The sequence below is a fragment of the Calidris pugnax genome, unplaced genomic scaffold (assembly GCF_001431845.1).
Source record: "Calidris pugnax isolate Ruff unplaced genomic scaffold, ASM143184v1 scaffold167, whole genome shotgun sequence".
Taxonomy (NCBI): Eukaryota; Metazoa; Chordata; class Aves; order Charadriiformes; family Scolopacidae; genus Calidris; species Calidris pugnax.
Window position 1 is genome coordinate 595,784 of NW_015091045.1, and position 12,319 is coordinate 608,102.

At 58.7% G+C, this 12,319-nt stretch overlaps 1 protein-coding gene across 3 annotated transcripts in view; it reads right to left on the bottom strand.

Moving 5' to 3' along the window:
- The window catches only part of KCNH6 (potassium channel, voltage gated eag related subfamily H, member 6), a 34,265-nt gene that overhangs the window by 8,456 nt on the left and 13,490 nt on the right, over positions 1–12,319 (bottom strand). The window contains exons 3-7 of one of the 3 annotated variants that reach the window (XM_014956564.1): positions 12,084–12,193; positions 9,892–10,204; positions 8,139–8,350; positions 1,211–1,639; positions 79–478 (exon numbers count right to left, since the gene is read on the bottom strand). In XM_014956564.1, the coding sequence (XP_014812050.1) occupies positions 79–478; positions 1,211–1,639; positions 8,139–8,350; positions 9,892–10,204; positions 12,084–12,193 (1,464 nt within the window). Of the gene's footprint in view, positions 1–78; positions 479–1,210; positions 1,640–7,456; positions 7,587–8,138; positions 8,351–9,891; positions 10,205–12,083; positions 12,194–12,319 lie in introns of those variants that run through there. The other 2 variants (XM_014956565.1, XM_014956562.1) reach the window with 2 other exon arrangements.

Genomic DNA, 12,319 nt, shown 5'->3' on the forward strand with positions numbered 1-12,319 from the left:
CTCCTTGTTTCTCCCCAAAGCAGCCCCTCCAACCCCCAAGGCAGGGATGGGGACAGCGGGACAAGGGCAGACACTCACAGCCAATAAGCATGACACAGATGGAGAAGATCTTCTCGGAGTTGGTGTTGGGTGAGACGTTGCCGAACCCCACGCTGGTGAGGCTGCTGAAGGTGAAGTAGAGGGCAGTGACGTATTTATCCTTGATGGATGGGCCAGAGGAGAGGTCGCTGTCGTTGTAGCGCTTGCCGATCTGGTCACCCAGGTTGTCCAGCCAGCCGATCTTGTGCTCCATGTAGGGTCTCTCCACGTTGCCGATGGCGTACCAGATGCAGGCCAGCCAGTGGGCGATGAGGGCGAAGGTGCACATGAGGAGGAAGAGCACGGCTGCTCCATACTCGGAGTAGCGGTCCAGCTTGCGGGCCACACGGACCAGGCGCAGCAACCGGGCGGTCTTCAGGAGGCCAATGAGGGTGGTGGTCTGCAAGGGAGAGGGGAGAAACCTCAGGGAGAAGCAGGAGACAAATCTGGCCCAAGGCATGTCTTCAGCCTAGCCCTGCTCCCTTTGAAGGATAAAAATGCACTTATAGAGCACTAATCACTTTGTCCTGGAGGTGACATCTGAAATAGGTTAGAGGAATCATGCCACAGAAAGGGCAGTTTCTCTCCTCTGACCATAAAGGGAACTGGGAGTACAGGTGAGCGAGTGAGAGGAGCCAAGGCCAACCCCATGTTTCCTGATGGGTCCTCACCTTGCCAACCATTGCTCCCAAAATAGCTGCCTTTCAACCCATCCCACAGGCTCTCAGCTGAGGTGGGGCCTCCAGGTAGCGCAGTAACCACAGGGGCCACCCTCTTGCCAACAATTTGAGTCTGGTTGGCAATGAGACCCCAAATTCAGCCTTGCTGGCATGTGGGGCCAGTCCCTAAACTGAGCTCCTAGATCCCAGCTAGACACTCTCTTAGCTCTTACAGTAGGGTCTTTGGGGCTGTTCTGACCCTACTAAATAATATCCCAGGTCCCAGCTGCTTGATAGAAACCTCTAATGACATCCTTGTCCATCCCTTTGACTAACCACCCCTCTCCTCGCAGATCTAGCCATCCACTGCTTATATCAAGCCATCCACATCCCTCTTTTTCTCTCCCTACGTTTCTTCCCATCCATCTACGAGTCCTTTCCTGTCCCAATGGACCTTCAGGCCCTGTCTGTACCTCATCAGAGCCGGAGCGGAAGATGAGCAGGTCAAAGGGGATGGCGGCGACCATGTCGATGAGGAACCATCCCTTGAAGTAGTGGATGGCGATCTTGCCAGGGTGGCTCACCACCTCGTCGTTGATGTTGACGTAGGTGGTACGGAAGTTGATGACAATGTCCACGATGAACATGATGTCCACGATGAGATCAATGATGTTGAGTGGGTCACAGGAGTAGCTGCAGTCCCAGCGCTTCTCCTCCACCTGCTCCTCGTTGAGCAGGAAGGCAGCTGAGTAAGGGGTGAAGACAGCTGTGTAGATGACCAGCAGAAGGATGAGCCAGTCCCACACAGCCTTGAAGGGACTGTAGTGCAGGATCGTCCATCGGTGGATGCGTGGCGCCTGCAGCTTGTACTCGGGAAGGACATCAGCGCCCAGGGACAGCACCTGCCAGGAGATGGGAGTGAGAAGAATGGGAGACCAGGAGAGAGGTTGGATAAGGCCAGAAGACAGGCAAGGGACTCCCATATGCTGGTAGGGCAGTGAGGAGCATGCAGTGGGTTTCCTACACCCTTTTCACCTTTGTCACCTTCAGGTGTGTTTTTCCAGGAGGCCACAAATTGAGTTGCCCGCTATGGCTGACACCAAGCTCTGCCTGGCTTCTCCTCCATCTCTAATGGCCAGAGCACCCTTGGGGCAAGTTTTTTCCTACTTTATGCCTTTCAGACCCTACCAGGGAGGCAAGTACATCTTGCCATGCCTCCTTGTGCCCTCATCTCAGTGCCACCAGCTCAGGAGCTGCTGGGTGTCCCTGGCACAGGGCTTTGGATACCTCCTGCCATGCCTTCTTGTGCCCTCAGCTCTGTGCCACCAGCCCAGGATGGGCTGCTGGGTGTCCCTGGCACAGGGCTTTGGGGACAGCAAGCCTTGAGATGCAGTCCCATGGCTGTGGGATGGCCTAGCTCTGGAGTTGATGGCACATTAGGCATCCCACAAACCTTGCACGGTGCCTTTCTCAGCCCCAGCAGGGACCATCCCCTTGATGTCCTTCTGGCACAGCTGTCCTCCAAGCAGAGGGGACAGCTAGGGCCACCCACAGCAAAGCCTGGCCTCGGGCAATGCCCTTTTCCCATCTGAGCATCCCCAGGGAGGGGGGGACCTGTGGCCACCAACGTGCAACCACCATCTCACGCGCACAGGCACCCTCCCATATTGTCATCTGTCCCTAGGTCTGTCTGCCCTCATGGGGACAAGGTCCCACGCCACCAGTGTGTCCCCACGTGTCCCAGCTGCCCCCTGACCAATGCTGGCTCCTGGTGGCCTCTGAAGCCACCCTGGGGACACAATGCAAGGTGCTGGGGACCTGATGGTGAGAGATGGTGGCATGAAGGGGCTTATTTGGAGCTGGGGACAGCCCTCCAAGCAGAGGGGACAGCTAGGGCCACCCACAGCAAAGCCTGGCCTCGGGCAATGCCCTTTTCCCATCTGAGCATCCCCAGGGAGGGGGGGACCTGTGGCCACCAACGTGCAACCACCATCTCACGCGCACAGGCACCCTCCCATATTGTCATCTGTCCCTAGGTCTGTCTGCCCTCATGGGGACAAGGTCCCACGCCACCAGTGTGTCCCCACGTGTCCCAGCTGCCCCCTGACCAATGCTGGCTCCTGGTGGCCTCTGAAGCCACCCTGGGGACACAATGCAAGGTGCTGGGGACCTGATGGTGAGAGATGGTGGCATGAAGGGGCTTATTTGGAGCTGGGGACAGCCAGGGCTTCCCTGCCTGATCCTGCTGCCCCGTTGTCCCATGGGTGTCCCCATGGTGTCCCCGTGGGGGTGTCCCCGTGGTGCTGGCCATCAGTGCTACCTGCAGAGGAGGATGAGGAGCACCCTGAGGTGCCCTCTCCCTGCACCGAGCCCCCAGCTGAGAGAAGGAGAGGAGAGAGGATGCTCCACATGCCCTGAGGCCACGGCGATGGGCACCACCATGATTCTGGCAAGAGATCTAGAAGAAGGACCTGATCCTTCCTGCACTGACACAGAATCACATCCTGCTGCCCCGTTGTCCCATGGGTGTCCCCATGGTGTCCCCGTGGGGGTGTCCCCGTGGTGCTGGCCATCAGTGCTACCTGCAGAGGAGGATGAGGAGCACCCTGAGGTGCCCTCTCCCTGCACCGAACCCCCAGCTGAGAGAAGGAGAGGAGAGAGGATGCTCCACATGCCCTGAGGCCACGGCGATGGGCACCACCACGATTCTGGCAAGAGATCTAGAAGAAGGACCTGATCCTTCCTGCACTGACACAGAATCACAGAATCTTAGTGGTTGGAAGGGACCTCTGAGATCATCGAGTCCAACCACAAAAAAAAAACCAAACCAAACCAAAACAAAACCCACCAAAAAACAAAACACACCACACCAAACGCCCACCAAAAACACTGCACCCACCAACTAAACCCCACACTCAACACCTCACCATAAACCAGTAACCTTGGGCACTAGAGCATGCCCTGAAGAGCCATGTCTATACGTTTCTTAAATACCTCCAGGGTCACCTGGACACTTGCCTTGTTCAAGGGTTCAAGGGCTTCCCGAAGGCTCCTGGTGCTGCAACCCAGAGCAGCTCCAGCCCCGCAGCCCCGTCCCATCACCAGCAGCCGCTGCCACGTCCCACAGCCCCCCGGGATAGCTGGGGACCCCATGCCTTGGGGGTGCCCCTGGCTCCTACCTGCCTGCAGCTCGCCCGGCGGCCCAGGCGGCAGCTGACCCTCGAAGTCCGGGTGTCCACCATGGGGGTCCCCAACCCCGCGCGCCCGGGCAGCGAGCGGCACGGCGGGCGCAGCGCTGGGGCTGCGGCATCGCCCACGCAGGCACGCATGCCCTCGGCCCGGGCGGGTGGGAGACACGGGGGCTGCGAAGGGCATTCGGGAGCCCGGCGTGGATTAATCAAACCCGATCGATGCTGGGGCCCCCGTGGGGGACGAGAGCACCAATGGGGCAAGCGGGAGCTGCCGACGTCGCTGGGGGACGGAGAGGGGAGGGATTGGAAAAAGTGACCCAAAGGCAATCGTTGCGGAGGGGAGCGAGGCACCGGCTGGGCTTGGGGACCAGCTCCACGCGGGGAAGGGGACAAGGAGATGCTGGTAAAACGCTTGTCCCCAAAGCTCAGACCTGTCCAGCAGATCCGAGATGGGCTCCTGCACCTTGTGTCTGGGAAAACCAGCAACGCTCCCACCCTCAGCGGCTGAATTCCCTTGTTCTGCCCGGCCAGAGGGAGCTTTGTGGAGCCAGTCCTGAATTTGGGGCCCCCCCAAAATGCTCCCCACTCTGGGACGCCTTCACCCCCGCTCCTGGCAGCCAGCTCTTGCAGCAGGAGCAAGAGCAGGTCAAGCCCTGTTGTTTTCCGGGCAGGAATTAATAAAAAAACAGAACCCCAAAGATTTCAGGCAGGAATTAATAAAAATACAGAACCCCAAAGATTTGAGGCAGAAAAGGGAGAAGAAACAACCCCCCAAAAGAGCAGCAAAACCAACGCGGAGCCAGGGAGCAGCTGCAGCCTCGTCTCTCTCTGCCCCTCAAGGGATGCGGGTGGCACCCTTGGGTGGCCTGGGTGGCATCGGGACTCTCCGGGGGTGGCAGTGCCGGGTGCCCCCCTCATAGGGATGCCGCTGGGTGCCCCTTTCCCCTTCCCTTTCCCCCTGCACTCACCGGCTTCAGCTGCAGCCGCAGGCTCATGGTGCGGGGTGCTGGGTGCTGGCAGCGGGGTGCTGGGTGCCGGGCGGCGAGCGAGGCAGCGGTGGGAGGGAGGAGGAGGAGGAGGAGGAGGAGGGAGAGAGGAGGGTGCGTGCGGGCTGTGGGTGACGGAGGGGGGAGGCTCCCACAGCCCTGGCTAACACAGGCCATTGCTGTGCCCTGTGGGGGCCAGTGGCCACGTGCCTTCCTCCTCCCCACCCCGGGATGGGGATGGGGACGGGGACACCAAACTGCAGGGGGACAAGGCAGAGCCACCAGGAGACCCTCAAGCACAAGGGGTTGGGCAGGATCAGGCCCACGGTGCTGGTTGCACCGACCCAGTGTCCCTCCCGTCACAACTCAGCCCCCCATCCCTGTCCCCAGCACGCTGCTGACCAGCTCCACCACCACCCACAGTTTGGGGTGGGGAGGTTGGGACAGGTGCCACCTGCAAGGTAGGACCCCAGCCTGGTGGCACTGACCCCCACGGTGTCCCCACGTGCTTGCAGAGCTGCAGCCCTGGCAGGCTGAGCCCGGCACATTCATCACACTTGTGACCTGCCCTCCCTCCCTGCTCGCTGCGGGGCCAGACCACCCCGACCAGGCTGGGTCTGCCTCTCCCTCCCCTCCAGCTGGTATTTTTAGATGCCGTTAGCGGCGTCGCGCCGCTGTCTCTGCCTCACCCGTGAATTATTTAACGGCCAGGAGCGGGGAGCCACGGCTTGGCAGGAGGCACGGGGGACAGTGGGGTGAGGACAGGCAGGATGCCTGGGGGCCCCAAGGCCGTGGGGAGACGTGGAAGGGAGGAGAGGTCCATCCCACCCCACCCCGTCCCATTCCACCTCATCCCACCCCAATCCATCCCATCCCATCCCATCCCATCCCATCCCATCCCATCCCATCCCATCCCATCCCACCCCACCCCACCAACCCATCCCATCCCATCTGGAGATTTAAGGGGATGGGCAGCAGATGGACCTTTGTGGGTGTTGCACGGCTGCACCACGGGGTGCACCCTGCAGCCACCACCCGTCAGCTCTGATCCCATCACCCCACAATTAGCTAATGACCCCCACATCGAGTATCCAGTGCCACCGTGCCAGTGTCACCCCAGCGCGCAGCAGCGGTCCCCAGCGTGCGGGTGTCCCTTGTGATGGGGACACAGACACAGAGGCTGCTCATCATCCCCCTGGGGCATTGAGGGGCTGATCCTGGGGGTCACTGTGGTCACCCCCAGAGCAGAGGGACTGAGTGGACTTTGGGATAAAGGGGACAAGCCCGGGGGACAACAAGCTGTGGGGAGCAGGGACCCATCTGCCGTGCAACGGAGGCCCTGAGGGTAAAGGTTTGCCTTGCGCTGAGATGGGAGGAGAGTCCCACAGAGCATCCCGCTCTGATGGAGCAAACTGTCAACCCCGGAGGCTTTTCTGGGGCCAGATTAGCTAATGACCCCCACATTGAGCATCCAGTGCCACCGTGCCAGCGTCACCCCAGCATGCAGCAGTGGTCCCCAGCGTGCGGGTGTCCCTTCTGATGGGGACACAGACACGGAGGCTGCTCGCCGTCCCCCTGGGGCATTGAGGGGCTGATCCTGGGGGTCACCGTGGTCACCCCCAGAGCAGAGGGACTGAGTGGACTTTGGGATGAAGGGGACAAGCCTGGGGGACAATGAGCCTAAAAACTGCCCCGTGCCGTGGGGAGTGGGGACCCCATCTGCCGTGCACGGATGCGGCGAGGGTAAAGGTTTGCCTTGTGCTGAGATGGGAGGAGAGTCCCACAGAACATCCCGCTCTGATGGAGCAACCTGTCAACCCCGGAGGCTTTTCTGGGGCCAGGTGGCTGCATTTTCATTAAAATGGCCCTTGGCTGCTGCTGGTGATGGTGGGTGATGCCCTTAGGTGTATTTTGTACATTGTGGCTCTCCCGTGCCTCAGTTTCCCCGGTGGTAAGAGCTCCCTACTCGGGACTGCGGGACACAGCAGCACTTTCCACACACACTGATGTCCCAGTGTCCCCCACGGTGACAGTACGGTGCCACATGTGTCCCTTTCCATGACACTGCACTGCCACAAGTGTCCCCTGCAGTGACAGGGCAGTGCCACACGTGTTGGTGACAGTGCAGTGCCACCTGCTGTCTCTCAGGGGATCCTGTGACCCTCAGCACGGCCACCCGTGCTCCTGGGGTGGGGTCCTGGCTGAGCACCTCGGGGCCAGAACCTCCTTCATGGACAAAGCCACGTGAACACACAAACACACACACACATGTGTCCCCTAGCAGTTCACACCACAAGCAGTTCATGCTGGTGTTCCCCTGGCCATAGATTACCAGAAATACTGATTTATGGGGGGAAAAAAGTGCATTTAAACCATTCAGAGGAAGAGATCAACATCAAACACAGGCATGATGGAAACGCCAGGTATCCCTACCCTCTCTGCTCCTCTCCTCCAAAATCCACAGGAACAGTTGTGACCGTACCCTATGGCAGCACCACTACCACCCCACCACTGCCTTGGTGGCATCTCATCACCCACGTACCTGTGTGACCTTCTCGGTGACGTTCTGGGTGCGCTCCATCACTTTGTGGGGAGCAATTATCTCAATCTCCGTGGTGGAGCCCGAGCGGTGCTTCTCCAGGTTGAACTCCACAAAGTTGAGTGTGAACTGGGGGATCTGGCTGATGAGGCCACCCGTGCTCCTGGGGTGAGGTCCCCGGCTGAGCACCTCGGGGCCAGAGCCTCCTCCATGAACAAAGCCACGCGAACACACAAACACGCACACACGTGTGTCCCCTTCAAGGCCACCATCACACCATGAGCAGTTCATGCTGGTGTTCCCCTGGCCATACGGCCACCCGTGCTCCTGGGGTGGGGTCCTGGCTGAGCACCTCGGGGCCAGAACCTCCTTCATGGACAAAGCCACGTGAACACACAAACACACACACACATGTGTCCCCTAGCAGTTCACACCACAAGCAGTTCATGCTGGTGTTCCCCTGGCCATAGATTACCAGAAATACTGATTTATGGGGGGAAAAAAGTGCATTTAAACCATTCAGAGGAAGAGATCAACATCAAACACAGGCATGATGGAAACGCCAGGTATCCCTACCCTCTCTGCTCCTCTCCTCCAAAATCCACAGGAACAGTTGTGACCGTACCCTATGGCAGCACCACTACCACCCCACCACTGCCTTGGTGGCATCTCATCACCCACGTACCTGTGTGACCTTCTCGGTGACGTTCTGGGTGCGCTCCATCACTTTGTGGGGAGCAATTATCTCAATCTCCGTGGTGGAGCCCGAGCGGTGCTTCTCCAGGTTGAACTCCACAAAGTTGAGTGTGAACTGAGGGATCTGGCTGATGGTCCGGTACTTCATGAGGTCGGAGTCCGAGGTGGAGTTCGGGGGGTTGGGTTTGACGTGGGAAGCCTCTGAAAGAGGACAGAGAGGACCGTTGAGAAGGGTAGTATGAGAAGGCACCAATCTGCAAAGCCCTGACCTCAGTGTAGGACATCCAGGAGTTGGGGATCACCACAAGATGCCACCAAAAGGTACCGATGGCTGCCTGGCCGTAAAGGCTTGGCTTCTTCAGGGTGGCTCAGACATGGGATGTCCAACTTGAGAGGCCTGAGCCCATCTTTTCACCATTAAACCTCCTTCAGGGGGCTCAGACCAGTTGCCAAAATACAGAGGCAACCAATACCTTTTGCTACCCCAGAAGACTGTGGAGGGTTGGAGACTAGCCCCAATGACACCCACCACGGAGGGATGCCAAAACTGGCATGAAAACAGATGAAGGAGGAGATGGGTCTCCTCCACCCTTGCATGCCTCAGCCTGGCCAGCACAGCTTTTTGAGCTGCTGCCTTGGTTTTTGGCCACCAAACTGAGCCAGGAGCTGGATGATGTCCACACTTGGATGTACCCTCCATCCCCAGGCTCCAAGTCCAGGTTGGAGCTTTCTCTTGAAGAAGAGCTGTGGCAGGGCTGAATCCCAGTAGTTTTGCCTGGGGACCTGCCTCTCTGGGTCACCCCAGTTCAGGACCAGGGAGGAAGCCTCAGAGGAGGTTGGTTCATGGTCAGGCTTGTGACAATGTGTAGTCATGGAAGGGAGTGTGTTACCTACACCCAGGGCTTCAGGAACATCCCCAAGCACTGTAACCAGTGTATCCCAACCTCTTTATCTCCTACAAGCAGGACAGGGTTATATTTTCAGTTTTCTACCCCTTCTATCCCTTGCACTCTGACATTGACCCAAGAGGTGTCATGGGCAGGAGGTGTCTGAAGACATTGTGAGGGTGCCCAGTTAGCACCAGCCATCCTGCTGCCACCCTTCTCCTCCCTGCCCATTCCCCTTCCCTCCCTTTACGTTGTGTCCCCTCCTGAGGGTGTGTAACCTGTGACTATTTGAGGATCATGATCCCCCACCCCCTTTTCTCAAAGCCAACCACCTCAGACTGATCTCTCTCCACCCCTAGTTACTGAGTCTTCTCTTGCCTGGTCCCCCATCTTACTTGTCATCATCTCTCATGAGAAGAAGAGGTTTGGACATGAACACCATGGTGGAGGTACATTTCCTCCAGCCGCACAGAGCGGCCTGGCTGGTGTCTCGTCCGCCTCCACCACATGGACACGGCTCACACAGCACATGCCTGCAGACCCCTTCCCTCCCTCCCAGGGAGGTGGGACGGCATGGGGATGTCCCCTCGTGTGGGGAAGCCAAACGCAACCTCCCGCGCTCTCACATCTCACGCACGCCACCACGGATGGCTCTACCCAAAGAGCAGGACCTGCCTATGCAGGGAACCACATGGAGACCAGCGGGTTTTGGGGAGAGGACCCCAGCTTATCTCCACTTTGCAGAGGGCAAAGCAGTGCAGAGCAAGAGACCTCCCCCCCCGAGACGTGCCGGGGCCATCGCCCGGGACCATGGCTCCCGCAGTAGGACCGACAACTCCGGGGTTTTTCCCCTACCTGAGTTTGCCCTCCTTTCCCTGAATTTTCTCTGGAACTCAGACCTCGCGGCCTCAAAGTTGTCCAAGGAGGAGACCCTGCGGAGGCTGTGGAAGCTGCCCCCGGGGCGAGACCGAAAGAAACCCCAGGCAGAGTATGACCCTCGTGGGCCCAGCAAGGGAGGCTCTTGCTTCGGGGACGAGTGTTGTAGGGTGGGGTCGGCCTCCAGGCTCGGCCTCCGCTCCTTTTCCAGGAGGGATTCGGTCTCTGACTGCACACAGTTCTCCTTGGGCGATGTCTTCAAGTCCCTCAAAATCAGGGAGTCACCACCAGGCTTTAAGACAGCCGGGAGAAAGCGTTTTATTAGAAGGAGTCCTCGCGTACTGGGGAGAAGGGGGAGAAAATAAGGGGGAGCCAGGGGAGGTAAGAGGAGGGACAGAGGGCTGGGAAGCGCTGCGGTTCCTGAGGTCACCTCCAGCTGGGACCAGGACCTGCTTTGCGGTTGGGGCGACCGAGTCCTCAGGGACTTGGCAGCTCCTACCTCCTGCCAGCTCCTACGGGAGGCTGGGCGGCCGCGGGGCGGTTTGCAAGGCGATGCTGAGCAGCTGGGAAGCAGGCCAGAGCAAGAAGAGAAGAGGAGACCCTAGAGGTAGGCTTGCCTGGAGTTCCTGCCTTGCCATGCGCTTTTCCGAGGTGTTCCTTACATCCCACCACTGGACCTGCCCTTCCCTCACCCGCTGCGAGAGCTCAGGCCACCACCGAGGGTCGGTGCCCGGGGTCCTGTGCTATGGGAGGGGATGTGCTCTGCACCAGGAAGCACTGGAGGAGCTGCTGGACTCACAAATAGGGCCATAAGTGGTCTTCCCTCTCCTACAGGACCCCTTGGCCATTGCTAAACCCTTTTCCCCGGAGAACTAAAGAGTTTCCAGCCTTTAATGATTTCTGCAATGGGGTGCATAAAGCAGCCACCTTCTAGGGTGGAAATTTACGTCTATGGACCCATGGTCTACGTCCATACCAGTCATACCCATGGGGCTGGGATTTTGTGTGCGTGCCCAAGGCACACTGTGGCACTTCTCGCCATCCCTAAGCACCTTACAGCATCCTTTAGGATGGGGTGGCTGGAAGGGCTGGCTGCTGGCTGCCCCTGCATCTGCTGGGCTGCCCCGACTTGGACCAGGCTCTACCAAAGTGGTGGGTCATCAGGTTGTCCTCAATGCACATCTTCTGTGCGTGTACACCTGAAATGTTGCAGGGCACTGAGCAACTTCAGCTCAGGGGGACCCAGAGCCTTTAGCAGCGCTGGTGTCTGTAGGGGTGACATACCCAGAGCATCTCATAATGCTACAGGTGTCTTCAACTGGCCACAAGCACAACCTCTGAGAAGACAGGCAACCTCTCACCTCATCAGATCTGTAATTTTGGGGAGCAGCTTTATCCAGGCTGTCTGGAAACACCCAGCAGAGCGAGAACCTGGCGCCTGGGGATGCGTTAGCAGAGCAAAAGCCTCCTGCCCACAGCCCTGTGCCTCAAGCTGCAGCATTTCAGAAACCAACACGTCTTTGCCCGGAGGTACCTCCAGCACTTTTGAGAGTCAAGAAGCCACCAAGAAGAGCAATCTCTAAAGAGGTCCCACCAACATTTTTCCAATTTCACCACATCAGCAATGACAGCATCACCCTCCATCACGGAAAGCAGGGTCTTTGCTGAAGGTCTAAGCCAGAGCTGCCTGTCCCCTGCCAGGAGAATGTGGGGAAATGTGCCCTCTCGAGGTTTGCCTGCCAGTCCCTGCCACTCCCTGCTCAGACCAGACCTGCTCCAAGTCTCCTGCAGCCACCAGCACGTCCCCTCCTTGGGGTGAGGACAACTCCCTGGAGCTCCACCATCCTGGACCACTTGCCCTATGGAACCAGACCTTCCTCCCAGCTTCGGCAGTGGCACCCTCCGGCTTGGCACGGCTCCCGCTCCCCCCACGAGCCACGGCACATGCCTCACCGGGCTGTCCCCATGGAGCAGCACCATCTAGCTCTATCCCATGCCACCAAAGCACCGCCACTTGCCACCAGCCCTCGCCGGGGCTGGTGCTGAGCCCCTACCGCCGGATTCGGCCCGAGCCACAGCAGCCGAGGGGGAGCGGGATGGGGAGAGCGGAGGAAGAGCGCTGGGACCTGGCCTGAGGCAATGGGCTTAGGTCAGACAAAGGCTACGGTTACCTTTCCATAGTCAATGGCTACTCCATCAAACTCACTGGTGGGCAGAGAATTCCGCTGGATTGTGAGTCGCCGCAGGGACGGGAGACTAAACTTCAACCTCCTACCTTGACCTTGTTAAAAAGACAAAAAAAAAAAAAAACCAAAAAAAAAAAGAGCGTTTAAATCCTCACTTGACTGAGAGGATTTCCAAACAGCCCATATAACAGTGTCTGGAAGGACAGAATGGAAGGAGGTGG